The 15,537-nt window shown below is 38.9% G+C and overlaps 2 protein-coding genes across 2 annotated transcripts; one reads left to right on the forward strand and one right to left on the reverse strand.

Moving 5' to 3' along the window:
- Window positions 1-1,714: 1,714 nt before the first annotated feature.
- On the reverse strand, window positions 1,715-7,102 carry nae1 (nedd8 activating enzyme E1 subunit 1). Its single transcript, XM_063882606.1, has 20 exons — window positions 6,868-7,102; window positions 6,335-6,438; window positions 6,191-6,251; window positions 6,068-6,098; window positions 5,737-5,808; window positions 5,372-5,451; window positions 5,107-5,216; window positions 4,707-4,816; window positions 4,543-4,605; window positions 4,338-4,401; window positions 4,146-4,237; window positions 3,943-4,002; window positions 3,688-3,821; window positions 3,439-3,514; window positions 3,213-3,252; window positions 2,967-3,053; window positions 2,751-2,843; window positions 2,466-2,580; window positions 2,331-2,380; window positions 1,715-2,249 (listed from the first exon to the last, which is right to left on the reverse strand). The coding sequence occupies exons 1-20, from the start codon at window positions 6,915-6,917 to the stop codon at window positions 2,140-2,142; spliced, it is 1,602 nt and encodes a 533-aa protein (XP_063738676.1). The 5' UTR covers window positions 6,918-7,102; the 3' UTR covers window positions 1,715-2,139.
- Window positions 7,103-8,257: 1,155 nt separating this feature from the next.
- Window positions 8,258-14,859, forward strand: ca7 (carbonic anhydrase VII). Its single transcript, XM_063882628.1, has 7 exons — window positions 8,258-8,469; window positions 9,062-9,259; window positions 10,966-11,084; window positions 11,319-11,414; window positions 11,569-11,631; window positions 11,742-11,897; window positions 13,553-14,859. Exons 1-7 carry the CDS (start codon window positions 8,433-8,435, stop codon window positions 13,670-13,672), a joined length of 789 nt encoding a protein of 262 aa, XP_063738698.1. The 5' UTR covers window positions 8,258-8,432; the 3' UTR covers window positions 13,673-14,859.
- The last annotated feature ends 678 nt before the right edge of the window (window positions 14,860-15,537 follow it).

The raw sequence follows: 15,537 nt of genomic DNA on the forward strand, positions 1-15,537 counted from the left end.
CTATCAGACCTCCTGGCCTGTTTTCTCTTATCAGTAATCGAAGAAAAATGTGTGTACAGGGGACACACCCCAGCCTTTGTCAGGACTCTGATAGTGAAGCAGAGGCAGTGCAACACATGAAGCCATGCTGCTGTTTTTTTTAGTTTTTTTAAATGGTCAGCAGTGAATGTCACATTTTGTGATGTTGAAACAGCTGTATATAAATTGGCTGGCTGCCACTAATAAAAATGTGACCATTTACCCCTTTGCAGTGTCTTGAAGCCTCATTTTGAGAAAGGAAAAAAAAAGAAAAGAAATGTTTAACAGAATATGAGTTAACCAAATGATATTTAAAAGTATAACGATCAATCATTTCTGATTCAGCCATGTGCTTCAAGACAACAGAGGGGAAAATAAGTTTAAATGATTGCTGATGACCAAGGCTTGCAATATTAAACAAAGGAACTCAACTTCTCAATACAAGACACAATCTGCCCCTCATAGATGTCTCATGCAGCTAAGAGATAAAATGACCAATAACAAACATTTTTCAAATAATGTAAATGTTTAGTTTGCTTTAAAGGACACCCTACACCCTCAGTGTTGTCTTTATTTAAGTAGACACACAGACAGAACTGGGAGAAAGAAGAAAACCTGGTAGGAATTAAACTGTAAAACAGAAGTAAAGGTTGTAGAGGCGAATTTTAACAACTATGGTACCTCTGGTGACATTATGTACATATTTAAGTTAAAATTATTTAGTGGATTGCAACTCTAAAAAGGGAACACAGCCTTGTTTGCCCTCATAAACCTGGCACTCTGACTACAGGATAATCTTCAAAGGCGGAGGGTAGATGGGTGGACACAGGATCATCTTTAAGGCAGTGGACAACATCTTCATTTAGGAAGTGGCCAGAGTACTTCTTGGCTTCTAGCTCTCTTTTCTGAGAGAGGGTGTGAGTGTAAGTGTGAGAATGTGAGACACACCACTGCACGGGGAGAGCTTTGGGGGGTGAAAGAAAAATATCTGCTGAAGGCAAATTTCTATTCCGCACAAGTTTGGGAGGAAGAAAACAAATGACAAACTTCCCCCTGCCCAGTACATCACAGTCACACTCATAACTCATCATTGTCTGGCAGGACATTGTGCTGCCTTCAAGAGCATACTCATTGTGAACACGTGTCCTATACCCTCCAGGCATCTTGAGGAAGCTATTGAGAAACATTTTGGTTATTAAGTTACATAACAACTTTTTTTGTTAACATCCTACAGCTGATTACCTGAAATGCAGTCGGAATCCAATGGTGAACAGGCAACAGGGAACTACATGTTGATCTGTGACAAGTTAAGGGGTGCCCTCTGGTGTTTGAAAAACATAATGACACCGACTCGCAACCAAACTTATGTTAACCTGCTAGGGTGCGTGGAAATCCTGCCAGGGGACAAGTCCAACCACGGGCTTCTCAAGAAGATCACATGCTTGTCATATAATATTTATTCAGGCTACAAAACTGTGTAATCCTTGTTTCAACGTTTAAACAAGTCAACAAGCTTATCTCAAAGCTGTTTTCCAGAAAGTAGTTGAACTGAGTTGAAGCCCAAAAATTGGTGGATAAGCAAGGGACATTTTTGATCAAGTCATGTGTGCTGAATGTGTCAACTCTACCTTTGCAATAAAAATAAACAAGTGCAGGTCAATTATTCAAGATTTTATATCAATGCATGAGAGTGAAATATTATATACAACACTTTTTATTTTAACCAAAAATCTTCCACCTTGTTGAAAACACAATACAATAAAAAGAGTTCGTTGAGACTACAGTTCAGAAAGTGCTGCTATATTGTATTATATGTCCTCCTTTAATGTTGAGTTTCCAGCTTTGTTGGATGAGGTCTGCCACAAAAAAACGTGTGAAGAAATCCTCTGTAGGTGTCATCCTGATTTCTACCCCTTCATGAAATTTGACGCAGAGGACAAGGCTTTATCATCGATATTTGCTTTAAGAACCGTTAACCTTTTTCATAAGAAGCATTTTTTTGATTTTGGTGCATACATTTGAGCAGTATTCCTATTCAAATGTGATATATAATGCATCTTTTAATCTTGTTCTGTTTTCTGTGATAATATCTGTACTCAAACTCAGGATCGGTTACTGTATTCACAACTGTATGGTAGCGGAGGTCTGTGACATGGCGTTGTAAATGAAAGTGTTGTTGAAGGGCACAAACTGGTGGCTGATGATCTTGATGGCCTCTTGAGCAGCAGACCCTAAAGAAACACAATTAAAAAAAGAATGGAATAAAGATCTCGGATTTGTTAGCACTATGAGAAAGAGGGATGAAATATTACCTCCTAAAAAGGCAGCGACTGTGTGCGGCTCTGCTGCACCATATCGACAGCTGCAGGTTTTGAAAAAAAAAGTGTAATTATAATTTGGTACAGTCTTTAACAATTACAATCAACAGTAAATTGGACATCACTTACAACTCATGGATGTAATCGTCTTTGATGTTGACGTTGAGGCTGTACTCCTGCAGGAGGCTGTTCACACAGAGCTTCAGCTTGCTTATGTCATCCTCCACTTGGTAGTTATAAACTCCTGGGAAGAATTGAAGCAGAAAAAGATGGGGGAAAAATGAACAAGACAAAAAAATGTTGCAACAAGAGGAAGTACTGTTATAAGTCCAGACTATGAAGTATGTTTTGCAGTTTCAAGACAGTAAAGATCTTTAATATCTTGCTCAAAATCTGGATAGTCCTTGGTCGTACCTGGGTAACGGGAGTGCTGCTGATAAAAGCGATCAACAGCACGCAGCATGAGGTAGAAGACCATCTCGCTGTCTGGATTGTCCATGCTTGAGGCTGAGGATACACATTTATGTTACCAGGTAAATATCATTTGCGCTTATCAGAAGATACAAATTGTACAAACTAAAAAACAGAGCTGAACAGGTTACTCAGAAATGAAAATAATCTCCAGCTTACTGATTTCGTCTTTATTTACTGAATCCACACTATATTCTTCAGCCAGGGATCTGCAGCGCACCACCCTCAGAAATGAAGAGTTCTTACCTAGACACCAACACAAATTGAACAGTTAACAAAATCACATGGTAGGTGCAGGAAAAGTGAACAATTTGCTGCATCTGTTTGCAGTTTTCTTCCAGAAGGAATATATTGACAGCAGAGACATATGAAGTCAGAAAAGTATGTATCCATCATAATACTTACAGAACAGTTTGATGTCCTTTTCCAAGATGCTCTCAGATGGCTGGTACAAAGTAAAAGTAATCACATTTTCATCCATGTATTAAGCATTTCAGGGCTACTCCTGGTAAAGCTTGTTATCACTTGGGAGTTGGGACCTGTCAGACATTTACTTTAAATACAAATTTAAGGACTGATTTAGGACCCAAATAAAGTACATTCACTCAGACAAAGTGTGTATACAACATACCTTTCCTATAGACTGCAAAAGGCTTTCTACGTGCTTACAAACAGCTGCTGCATCCTGCATGGCCTTTTCCCTGTAACTGAAATAAAAAACACAAAAATAAACAGCAACACAAATCCACATCATTATAACATGCACTGTGAGAAAGAGGCATAGAACCAGATCTACTGATGGATCAGAGATGTGCCAAGTAGCTTTTAAGCCCTCTACAAATACATCTACACAGATAGCACTCATATATTCCACACTCACACATTTTGGAGGCTGATGAACTTCTGAGAGTCTGCGATCATATCTGGGATGCTTCCCCGTACAGGAAGGCTTCCATTGCCTTCGTTGAGAACAAACTCCTTAATAGCTCTGAGCATCACCCAGAAGGACGGGGACTGGTTAACACAAATAAACACCAGCATTATCTCAATTTGAGATATTTGATAAAATACTACTATTATGATATATCTGTGTGTCATTTTAGATAACAGGTGTCAGAAATAAAAAAGCTCTAACCTGTGATGTGATGTTGCTACACTGCTCACTATTGAAGAGGTCTTCAACAGCACTAGGAATCTGCAGAAACAAGAAGGAAAGTCATCAGACCTCACAGGTAAATGTCACAGTACAGAAAACAGTCAGACTTGGGGTTCAAGGAGGAATTAAGTCAAATGATAAACAAGATCACTCTTATAACCTAGGAGTTTGGGGTCTGGTACCTTGCTTGGATTTAAAGCAGTATTGACATTCTTAATAGCTTCTTCAAAGTTTTCTTCATCCTCTGGGACACCGTTCTCATTCTTCAGGATCCCTAAAGACACAAACAAAAGTGTAAAATAAAAGTTGTAGATAAGTTGAGTCACTAAGTCACTGAATTTATAGTTAAATACAATACACAGGGCCTCAGATACCTTCTCGAATGAACTGTCTGAAGGCCTCCTTCTCCTTGTAGTTTTTCGGTGCCTGACAATTGTGCTACAATAAGTCAATGACAAAAATATTGTTTTATTATTATTGTAAAACAACACTAACAACAGCACTGACGCTTTGGTATTAGTGATGGAATACTTTGTCAGACACTTTGGCATTGGGGAGGCCATAGACACTGTAAAGTACCTCACTCAGCCATTTGTCCAGGTGCTTAGCAATGATGATAATCCACGGTATGTGACTGTGATCCTGCAGATTGAGTAAAAAACAGAAAGAAGTACATCAGCTGTGTAAAGCTGTAATAACTTATACTAAGTGATGTTCATAAGCAAATCTGTCGAAGTACTCACCCTTTTCTCCATGCTGTCAAGGTCGTAGGACTCAATGTGACTCTTGAATTCAAGAAAAGGCTGGTATAACCGGAGGTCCTCCAAAGCATTGTCCGGGTGTGATTCAATCACTGAAGTGGAGGCAAGAAATGTCAATATATTTTAACATTTTACATATAAACCACGAACAAGTGAAAAGACCATGTTACAAAAAGTGTGGCTCCAGGCAGACAGAATGTCAATAATCTAATGTAAATAATCATGACTATAGAGGGACATGTATGACATGTTGTTAACCAAAGTGCTGCGTTTGCAATTTCAAGAGTTTATTCTTCAACGTGAAGTGAAACGTTACTTTTTAATGGAATTAAATTGTCATAATAAGAAAAGTGGAATCAAAATAAAATGCTCTTGAACTAACCTGTATGCTCCTGCACGACGAGTCGCATGTAGCCGATCAGCCCATAGCTCTTACAGACGAGGAAAGGTACAGAGGCGCTCCACAGAACTGAGCCCAGCCTCAAACACGTGCTGTTGGATTTAAGATAACATTTAACAAGTTTAGAAAAATAAAAAGGAATGGCAAAACAAGGAAATTTGAAAAGATACAACTTTATATCAAACAATATATAAATAAAGCATTTCTAATTAAAAAAATGTGAGAGTAAAGATTAACCATCTCATACCTTTCTGGCAAGTGGACCCCGATGACTATGGTGAACCTGTGGAAAAACTCAGGATCATTGTCCAGAAGCTTGTCTGGACTCTGCAGGAATGACATAAAATACAAGGGAGATCGCTGTCACTGTCAGAACAATAATACTGATTATTGCTTTTAAAAATGTTACACTTTAATTTAATGACATTTTTATGCTTCTTTCAGAGTTGAATTGAATCTGCTCTTGGTTTTAGGTCCACTGGTTAATGTGTGTTAGTATGAAATATATATTTGTTGTTAATATGAAGATGATATGAAAGACGTTGGATATAAAAATGAACACTGTTGTTAAAACTTATATGGCATCATGTTAGAGCTTTGAAAATGGCAAACCTCCTCGACAAAGTTCCCAGACACATCACTGTTTAGTTCTTGTAGCAGCTCAGTGGCAGCCTGTGCTCGGTTCTGCAACATAAAACCTACGGTCAGGGCTCATACAAATACATTTAAAATTATAATTAAATTATTAATAATATAATAATAATAATAATAATAATAATAATAATAATAATAATAATAATAACTTCATGAATAACCAAGTTGGAGGAAAGATGCAGATTCAAGGAGGCTGGGGAAACAACTAGGATAGGATATGTGCTTGTTTGTGCACTTGCATATGCTCATGCTCATAAAACATGAATTCATGGATTTTGGGAAAACATACCTTTCCAATGCTATTGTTGCTGAGGAAAAAGCTGAAAGACAAAATTGAAAGATCAAGCATGAACACGCATGCATAACACACTTATTTAAGTTTAGATACATTAACAGAAAACTTCTGTCATACTTGTTCCCAACATCTTCTCCTGAAACAGTGTGCCCATCGACTATGGTGAATGCTCCAATACCTGACAGGGAGACATATTAATTGAATAAGGGGCATTATTTCAACAGCACTTGCAGCATTAGCACAGAGCCACATCTGTTTCACCTGGAAGCACTAGGTTCTTCAGTATCTCTGTTCCAGTTGCTGTGGCGTTGATGAGACAAACATGTGCATTCTCCAGTGACTCCTGACCATGGTCACCCCACAGTCTGAAAAAAAAACATGGACACGTGTTGCCACCTAGTGAACAATGATTCCTCAACCTCTGTAAAAAAAAAAATAACAGCAAGCCACTGTGCAAGAATGAAGAAGCTTGTACAGCTTCAAGAGCTTCAATATCAATCAGTAGCATACAGGTACACTTGTTAAACCATCAACCACGTTACATATATGTAGTCTGCGGCTGTCATTAGACGAGCTGGCCTTTTGACGGACAAACAATCAACAAACAGAAACTCATGCCTGTCATTGCATTAGCCTTATAGCCAATGTTAGCACCAATATACTGTGTTCATACAGCTAGCTCACGTTAGCACTCCTGCCTCACCGGTGTATCTGTTAGCACCTCTCACAAGAAAATCATTTATTCTAAAATAATATACATTATTCGTGAAATATGCAGTCTCTTTTAAAGGTACCTTAGTTGTCTGTCGTATTTCTGTTCTTTGATAGCTTTGGTGGCTGCCATCTCTTTCAGCTGAGGGACGCTTATGGACGTATTTTAACTTCCTCATTGACAGATTCGACAAAAAACATACTCGCGTGAAAAATCAGATGCGCACTTTCGACACAAATGATTCCCCTATGGAGACCGACTTGAATTGACAAATTGTATTGTTAAATTGTTCTTTAGATATTGTGTTGATAATAAAGTGGGTGAAACTACCTTCCCGCGAGATAATATAATTAATATAACGTTAAACGTGTTTGAGGCAGGCAGCGGGGTCTGCAGACTCCCTGAGAGGAAGCATAACAAAGAAGACACGGGCATAACAAAGAAGACGCATCTCACACAGACGATGGTGTGGACTTTGGGGACACCAGTGGAAACAAAAGAAGCAATGATTTATGTATGGTTTTATTTCTTAAAAATATCCAGAAATGAATCCATCCATTGGTAGCATAAAATGACTAATCTGATATAGTTTATGCAACCCAGCATTATCTGGACATTAACCTGTTAATAATTGTATGATCCATTTGCTGTTAAGCTGATGTTGCCATTGAAGCCTATTTGGATTGGCACTTTATTTGCACCTGCACTTTTACAATTGTACTCTTCACACTTTGTATTGACACTTCATCCTCTAGATAACAGTATGATGTTATATCTTAGAATATTATTAGAATAATAATTCCACCATAAGCACCCCTAGGCTTACAATCATTTCCACAATCAACTAATAAGGTAATTGTTTCAATCAATTAACCAATACATTATTCCATGGGCACCGTTTTATATTCTTCATGTTTAAAATGAAGCTGGAAAACATATTATTAAAAAGTATGAAGATTATACAATATTTAAAACTGATCAAAAACAACGAAGACCAACAAGGCTACGTTTCTAGATGTAATTAAAAGTGATTTTAAAGCAGATTGTTAACACCTGCAAATGGATGACAAACAAAGCACGTTTTGACGCATGGGGTATATTGATAATTGTGTGTAATTAGCAGAGAATGACATTAAACACTGGTTAGTCTAAAATGACATGTGCTATCATCAGTTTTATTTTTAGTATAGAGAAAGACATTGTGTAATATACTGTAATACTTTTGAAATCATATATTACTGAAGTCACTTAATCCGCAAAATACTGACTCCAGTGACTTTAGACAAGATAAGCTTCAAAAACCACAGACAGGTGTTTACGTGTGTCTATGTGTGTGTGTGTGTGTGTGTGTGTGTGTGTGTGTGTGTGTGTGTGTGTGTGTGTGTGTGTGTGTGTGTGTGTGTGTGTGTGTGTGTGCGTGTGTGTGTGTGTGTGCGTGTGTGTGTGTGTGTATTCGTGTGTATGTGGGCGTGTAGGGGCGTGCCAAGAAAGGGATAATTTCCCTTCCCGTTCGGCCCCTACATAAACTTCATCAATAGCTTGTTTGCTTTGCTTGAAATTCGTGTCCTTCGTCCACGTGCGCACCGGAGTGCGGGAGTCACACACACATCGACGGCTAGCTCAGCCCTGAGTCCACTCACAGCCACAATGACAGGGAATCAATGGGGATATGGAAAAGATGACGGTAAGATCTCAATTCATCAATGGTCCTTTGCTTCCCATCCACAGTGGAGGCATGTAACCTACTATCCTACACCAGCCTTCATTTGTACTGTTGCTTCGTGTTGGATTGCGTGTTTCTAACGCGAAACACTTACGTTGTTAATGCGAGATTAGCTTCATGCTTAAAGGAATGCCCGCTGTGACCTAAACCTGATTTAACACCCGATTCACTCTGGGCTCTTGAGTGCATTTCAGTGTAATGGACAGTTCAAGACCTATTGTGTTGCGGTGACAAGGATGAGCTTTGACTCCTGTGAATTTCCCTTTTTGATTATGTGGGTCTTTATTTTATGTAAATTCCCACTGATAGTTGTCGCTCTGTAAACAGACCTTCTTCAATTATAGGTTTAAGTTAGTTCAATGAGCTGTGTTCAATTACAAACTGCAGATTGATATTATTTCTATGCTTTAGAAAAGAAATAGAAAAAAAAAGAAAACTGTTTATTTCTAATAATAATAATCAGCCTTCACTTGGTCATCATCCTAGAAATTAGAACTGAAGGTTTAATTTAAGTATTTCCTGCTAATTTGTAATGATCTTCTTTTACTCAAAGGACCTTCTGCATGGCACAAAAACTACCCCATTGCCGAGGGGGACCGGCAGTCTCCCATAGACATCGTCCCTAATCAAGCTCGACATGACCCCAACCTGGGTCCCATTGTCCTGAACTACGATCATTGCACCTCCATCAATATTGCCAACAATGGACACTCAGTTGTGGTGGAGTTTGAAGACTCGGATGACCGTTCAGGTGAAAAAATGTTTTTATAATTTTTTAAGTATTTTTTTAATATGAATTAAAATTGAGTCTTTTTTTTTTTTTGAGAAAGCAAAATCCCTGCCACAAACAAAATCAAGGTGTTAAAATGTGGAGAATTTTAGTTTAGATGGTCAAAAGAACACAAGCAGAAAGGTGCATTGATATGACATGACCTTTTTGATTTAAATATTTCTGATTGCCTTGCAATTATTGACAGAGATCACAGTTCAGGTTTTATGTGATATCTGTTATCAACCACCTGCAAAGGAAATCTGTGCCAAAAGTTGACTCTCAATAAACATAAGTTTGAAAGCAGGCATTGCCTTTGTTTTAAGAAAAGTGCAAACCATGTGAATAACTGACCATAATCAAAGGTAAAAACCCCTGATTATGCAACAGGGTTGTGCAGGCAGCAGTTAATTGTATGAGCTTCTGTCTGCTGGACAAGAGATGTAATAACATCAGGTGATCTCAGTGGTTATTATGCCTCGATTTGCTTTTATCACTGGGTGGGTCCGTGTAAACCACCCTGTCATTAACATGATTGATAAGCTCAGACAGTTTCCACAGAGCAAGCAAGTAGCTATCATCGAAAGTCATTAATGTAAGAGGAGAGTGTAGGAGAACTAATGCACTTCCTCAGCACTTCTTCACAGTTCGAACAAGGTACACAAATCCCTTAAACCTGCTGTTGTCAGTTTGCCATGTGTGGCTTGGTCTGGCTGTACACATGCATACATTTACCGACGACTTGTTTCGTGTCACTGTTGTTTCTGTAAGAAAAGAAAATTATAATTATATGGTGTTACCCGATGCACAATGAAGTAATTCAAGAGTTTAACAACATATCATATTATGAGCCAAAAAATATGGCTCTGAATAATGTACTTATAATAAATGCCTTACTTTCCTCATGCCTTAATGTTAGTATTACCAAGTTTAGGACAACATTACTTCCATATGTAACCACCTGAACATAATTTATTTCTATGCGACAATCTACTGATCGCCTCATAATCTAGGATTCTTCAGACCCATTACCATCACATTTTTGTGGTTAGCACATTGCCTTATAGCAGATCACAGAGTTCTTTGGGTTATCCTACATCTATATTGTAAGATGTGCCGTATAACTGTTTTGCTCTTTGTGCCATTTCATGCCTCACTCATCTGACCTGCACTGGTGTGGCCTGTTTGTCAGAAGGATGTCAGCAGCATCACAATGAATAACAGTCAGACTACACTGCTGTTCTTCAGACCAAGCAGTGCAAGCCATAGGTTCTAACACAGTCCTCACTCTTCAGATTATGTGCTAAACATCACTATGACATACATTTTCTATTCATCCTTGGCCCTAAATGAATAGCTCAACCAAGCTATAAGTAGATTTAATGTTTCTTTATTTAGAATAGCACTCTCTATTTGTGTCTCCAACTGAAGCTTGTGCCGCAGAGCTCTAATGATGGATTTGTTTGTAAAGCAGGCGGACTCTCTGTTGAGGGTGCTTGTGTCATGTCTCAGCCTTGAGTTAGAAATTGAATAAATTGCTGTGGGTTTTGCCGGGTTAACTTTTCTTGCAGTTGTACCAAGCTGTTTGGATGATGCTGCTCACAGAATGCTCTTTCTAAAACCCATGGATAGAAGGGTTGTTTGTGTGTTTTTTCATTGTCATTTTTTTTACATGTCATCTTTTACAGTCATCCAGGGAGGCCCTCTTGACAACCCCTACAGGCTGAAACAGTTTCACTTCCACTGGGGCGGAAAGGGCTGCCATGGCTCTGAGCACACTGTTGAAGGAAACAGTTATGATTCTGAGGTCAGTGTCGGGATACTTCAGAGTGTTGTGTCTAAATAGCAAAACACACAAAGACGGGTTTAGCAAAGGTGTATCATTAGGTTTATTTGTTAACATTTTTGCTAAAAAATAAAATCTAAATATAGCTTTTCATGCTAGAATTACCATACGTATATGACTTGATATATATTTTTTGGACAATAAAGGCCATTTCATGTTTCTTTGTGTCTTTCTATTCTTCCTGTCCCCCCCCAGCTTCATTTAGTACACTGGAATGCAGTCAAGTTTAAGACATTTCAAGAGGCGGCATCAGCTCCTGATGGCCTTGCTGTCCTCGGTATCTTTTTAGAAGTAAGATAGTTCTCTTGGGTGCAATCACATTTTATGCGAATTGAAGTGTTTGTCAGCTCTAACAAAAACTAACATTTTTGATAGTTAAGAAATTAGTATTTATCTAATAATTTCCAAAATCTAATTCAAATCAAAATCCTGTCTGTTACGCAAGACAGGTGACGAACACAGATGGCTTCACATGATAACAGACGCTCTGTACACGGTGAAGTTTAAGGTCAGTAGATTGCAGCTCGATTTTATTACCTGTAATATTCATGTGGTTAATGCTGCACTCAGCATTACTGCAGTAATATAATGCTGTTGTCTTTGATATTACTGTTTCAGGGCAGTGTTACAGATTTCAAAGGTTTCAACCCCAAGTGCCTCCTACCCAGCAGCCTCCACTACTGGACCTACCTGGGTTCCCTGACCACCCCCCCTCTGCACGAGAGCGTCATCTGGATTGTGATCAAAGAGCCCATGATAGTGTCTGATAAACAGGTGTGGGTCACACAAATTTTTCCTTTGACCAAGATACATCACAAGCTTCCAACCCCTAGAACCCTGTTGAGTATTTATTTTTCACATGACGCACAGCAATAAGTCAAAATCCAGTACTTGGCAACACCTCCGGTACTAGATCTAGATTTGTGTTTAGTACAACAAGATCTACCACCATCACTGCCTCAAAAGTCATGTTCAACTCTAAATGATCTGCACACTTAGTCTCTGTGTCCGAATCAGAAATCCTTTAAAGTGAAGGTGCAGGTTAAAGGCATAAATAAGATGAGTATACTAACGTATTAAATAAAAGGGTTGAACTTATATTAGGTAGCACCGCATCGCATATGTATACCCGGAGACAGATATTGTATGTTTTTTCTTTAAGTCAGTGAAGTTCAAGCCCTTGATGCTGCAGTTGATCAGTCAGCTGTGACATCCCTGTCTCCTGGCGTGCATGATGTTAGACTATGCTCTACTAGGCTTTAAGTATCCACTGCCTCCATTGTTGTGCCACCAAAGTTAAGCATCACTGGATCAGTATGCTAGGTGTGAGTTATGATCGGGGGATGTGGTGGTGGGGGTTACCTCATGTACAAAAATGTAATGTTTGGCCCAAGTAGCTATGTGTAGAGACAACAACATTGGTGAGCATCATTCATGGGGATGCCGTGTTTGGGGTTGACTTGTTTTTATCCACCCCTCTTGGCACTGAATGGAATCAGAAAATGTAGGTCTGGTAACCCCAGGTTTGACAAGTTAAGCTGACTAACAGGATGCCTGCGGCACATGCCCTCCAGGTCCCCCTGTGAGCTGACCGTGTGGCGACTGCTGCAAGCCTTTTGGATTATACTTGCACGTTTTGATCTTTTCTAGTCCAGTTCCACATCTTTTTTGACTCCACGAGTAATCAGGACTTTAATGGCAGCGGCTACATGGTTGTTGGCATGAGCGATCTGTCTGTTAACCCATGTGTGTCGCATGGCTGGGGGCGAGAAGTAAGCTAGGCAACTAACCTCACAGCCTGTGTCTACAGGCCTCGAGCCTTTGATCCCCTCCAGCTGATTATCATGATGGATGGATGGCTGAATGTGTGCAGGGCTTTAATTGAGAAATGCTTGCATGCAGACCCAGCAGGGAAAAGCCCTTTTATAACAGGGTATTATTTTGTTTTTCATTCCCCCCTTATTATGGACATGGCACTAATGGGGAAATAACAAGAAAAGGACAGTAATGTGAAGGTAGATTCAAATCTTGGAATTAGTTAGTTAGTATTATACAATATATTCCTTGTAAACAAATGGCACAAAAAGAATATCACAACAATTAATTGCCTAATAAATCCTACTAAAGCTATTTTCTGTGGCCAGATCTTAACGTAGCTTCTTCATTGGTGTCATAGAGCTTCAGTGTTTTTCAAAAACGATCCAACAGATCAGTCAGTCACACAGCAGCACAATCAGGGTAAGAGAGTATTTAGGGAGGGGTAAATGTATTGTTGGTTTTGATATTTTAGTGGGATTTGTGACCATAACATACAGAACATCACCAATGTTTTTTTGTCTAATTAACATTGTGTGGATCAAACGTTATGTTAAACAAAAATATAAATTTGCTTGCAAAAATATTAATTATATCTGTCTCTGCCCATGCAGCTGGGCAAGTTTCGAACACTTGTATTCACTGGAGAGGAAGAGGATCAGAGGACACGCATGGAAAACAACTTCAGGCCTCCCCAGCTTCTCAAAGGCAGGAAAGTGCGTTCTTCCAATTAACCTGACCCCAAGAGATCCGAAGTTGTAGACAACATATGCTGTTTTAGACCACAATGAATGCATTAATGTGATTGTACTTTTTTACCTCATGGTAGCTTGACCTGAGGTCTTCTGGTCTACTTTGTACAGAAAAGTAATTCTGATCACTGCCAGCACATTGAGAGGCATGTGTCCCTCTACTGGGCAGACTCTTGAATGGCAGAGGGAGGAATCCATTTTTGAATGACATAAGGAAAATAAAAAGGGATGTTATGAAGAAATCTAATAATATAATAACTTTTATAAAACTTTCACAAAGATGAAATCACTATAAGCTATATGTTAATGAAGATTCAAAGGTTAGATGTGTACTTTTACCGCCATAGCAAGATGATCTTTATTGGGTGCTAATATGTAACCAGTTAAGCTGTGTACCCGTGCAGTGTGTTTCTGTTTGTAGACTGGTATTGCACCTCTATGCCTCCTGCAGATTCACAGCACTGTCCTCTTAGCGGATCCCTACGTTGATCCAGCCTACTGCTGATAGATTCCCTGTCCTTGTGGACGTAGATCCCTCACAGTCCAACAATCTGAACTGGAGGTGGGATTAGATTAACGCTGCTTGAAAGTCTCGGGTCCTTTTTTAAAGCTTAACAGGCTGTGATACAACCCCCAAGAGGAGGATTTATTATGTTTAGCGTGCTCTTCAGATTTAACAAAAAGCAGTGTTCCCTCTGTCTGCCATTCACACAGTTCTATCAGGAAGCCAATGAGTTCAGTATTTTAATCAAACTTTGACATATGACCCGGCATTCTGCTTGAAGTGTTTCATGGTCTGGTCTGACATTTCTGCTATGCAGGAGGTGATGCACACTGTCAGAAGCTCATCTCTGAAGCTGCCCTTTTTTTCAAAGGAAACGTGTGCACAGTCTCTGAACTGTAAATGTGTGACAGAGGCCCTGGTGTCTCACTGAGGAGAGTTATGGCAGCTTTGTGTAATGCTGTTCCTTATTTAGATGGGCTTGGATTACACTAATGCCGAGGTATGGCAGGGATAAACGTACAACCAAACGCACACATGGGGAATGAAACCTCAGTTATGATTGTTATGTGTTTGTGTGAAAGAACATTAACTTATGGGTGGTTTGAATGTTTTTGTAATTCATTCATTTGTGATATTTGCTGAATGAAATAAAAATAAAAAGTGACTTTGTTTTAACAGCATTTTCTCATCACATCTAAAGCAAGATTTTTAGACTTGATATTTACAATATTAAGAGTGGTCCTGCACTTAATCATTTGGGATATTGTTGCTTCTTTCCCAAACAAAAACTATTGTGTCTCATTATGACAAGACAAATGACAACATGTGGAGATTGTTGTCAAATGAGTGCAACCAGTAATGTGCATTAATTGAATACTGTTGATAATTAACTTCTCACCAAAGAGCATAGTTCATCTTTGTTGTTTAAAGCGTTCTAACTGTACCTTGTACCTTCTATCTAAAACAGCTTTTGGACAGAGGAGACATTCAAGCAAATGTTTAAACTCCCTCTCACTGATCAGGACTGGGTTTAAGGTAATTAATAACCAGACTGTAGCCTGGAGGAATTAGAGAAGGAACACAGGTTGTGATCACAGTCAATTATTTACCAACTGTGTTCATTGAGGCAGTTTTATTTGGTCCTTTAAATTCAGCAAGGAAAACTGTTTGATATTAGTCACACAGTAATCATGTAACAAAAACCAATAGAGCTGCACTGTTGAGGGAGCCATTACATCTGTTTGGCTCTATAAATGTCTTTCTGTCTTTTAAAAATTGGATAAACTAAGAACAACATATTTCTATAAACTACCCTATCCAATAATGAACTAGAATAGATCAT

This window comes from Eleginops maclovinus, chromosome 4, assembly GCF_036324505.1.
Source record: "Eleginops maclovinus isolate JMC-PN-2008 ecotype Puerto Natales chromosome 4, JC_Emac_rtc_rv5, whole genome shotgun sequence".
In the NCBI taxonomy this organism is placed as follows: Eukaryota; Metazoa; Chordata; class Actinopteri; order Perciformes; family Eleginopidae; genus Eleginops; species Eleginops maclovinus.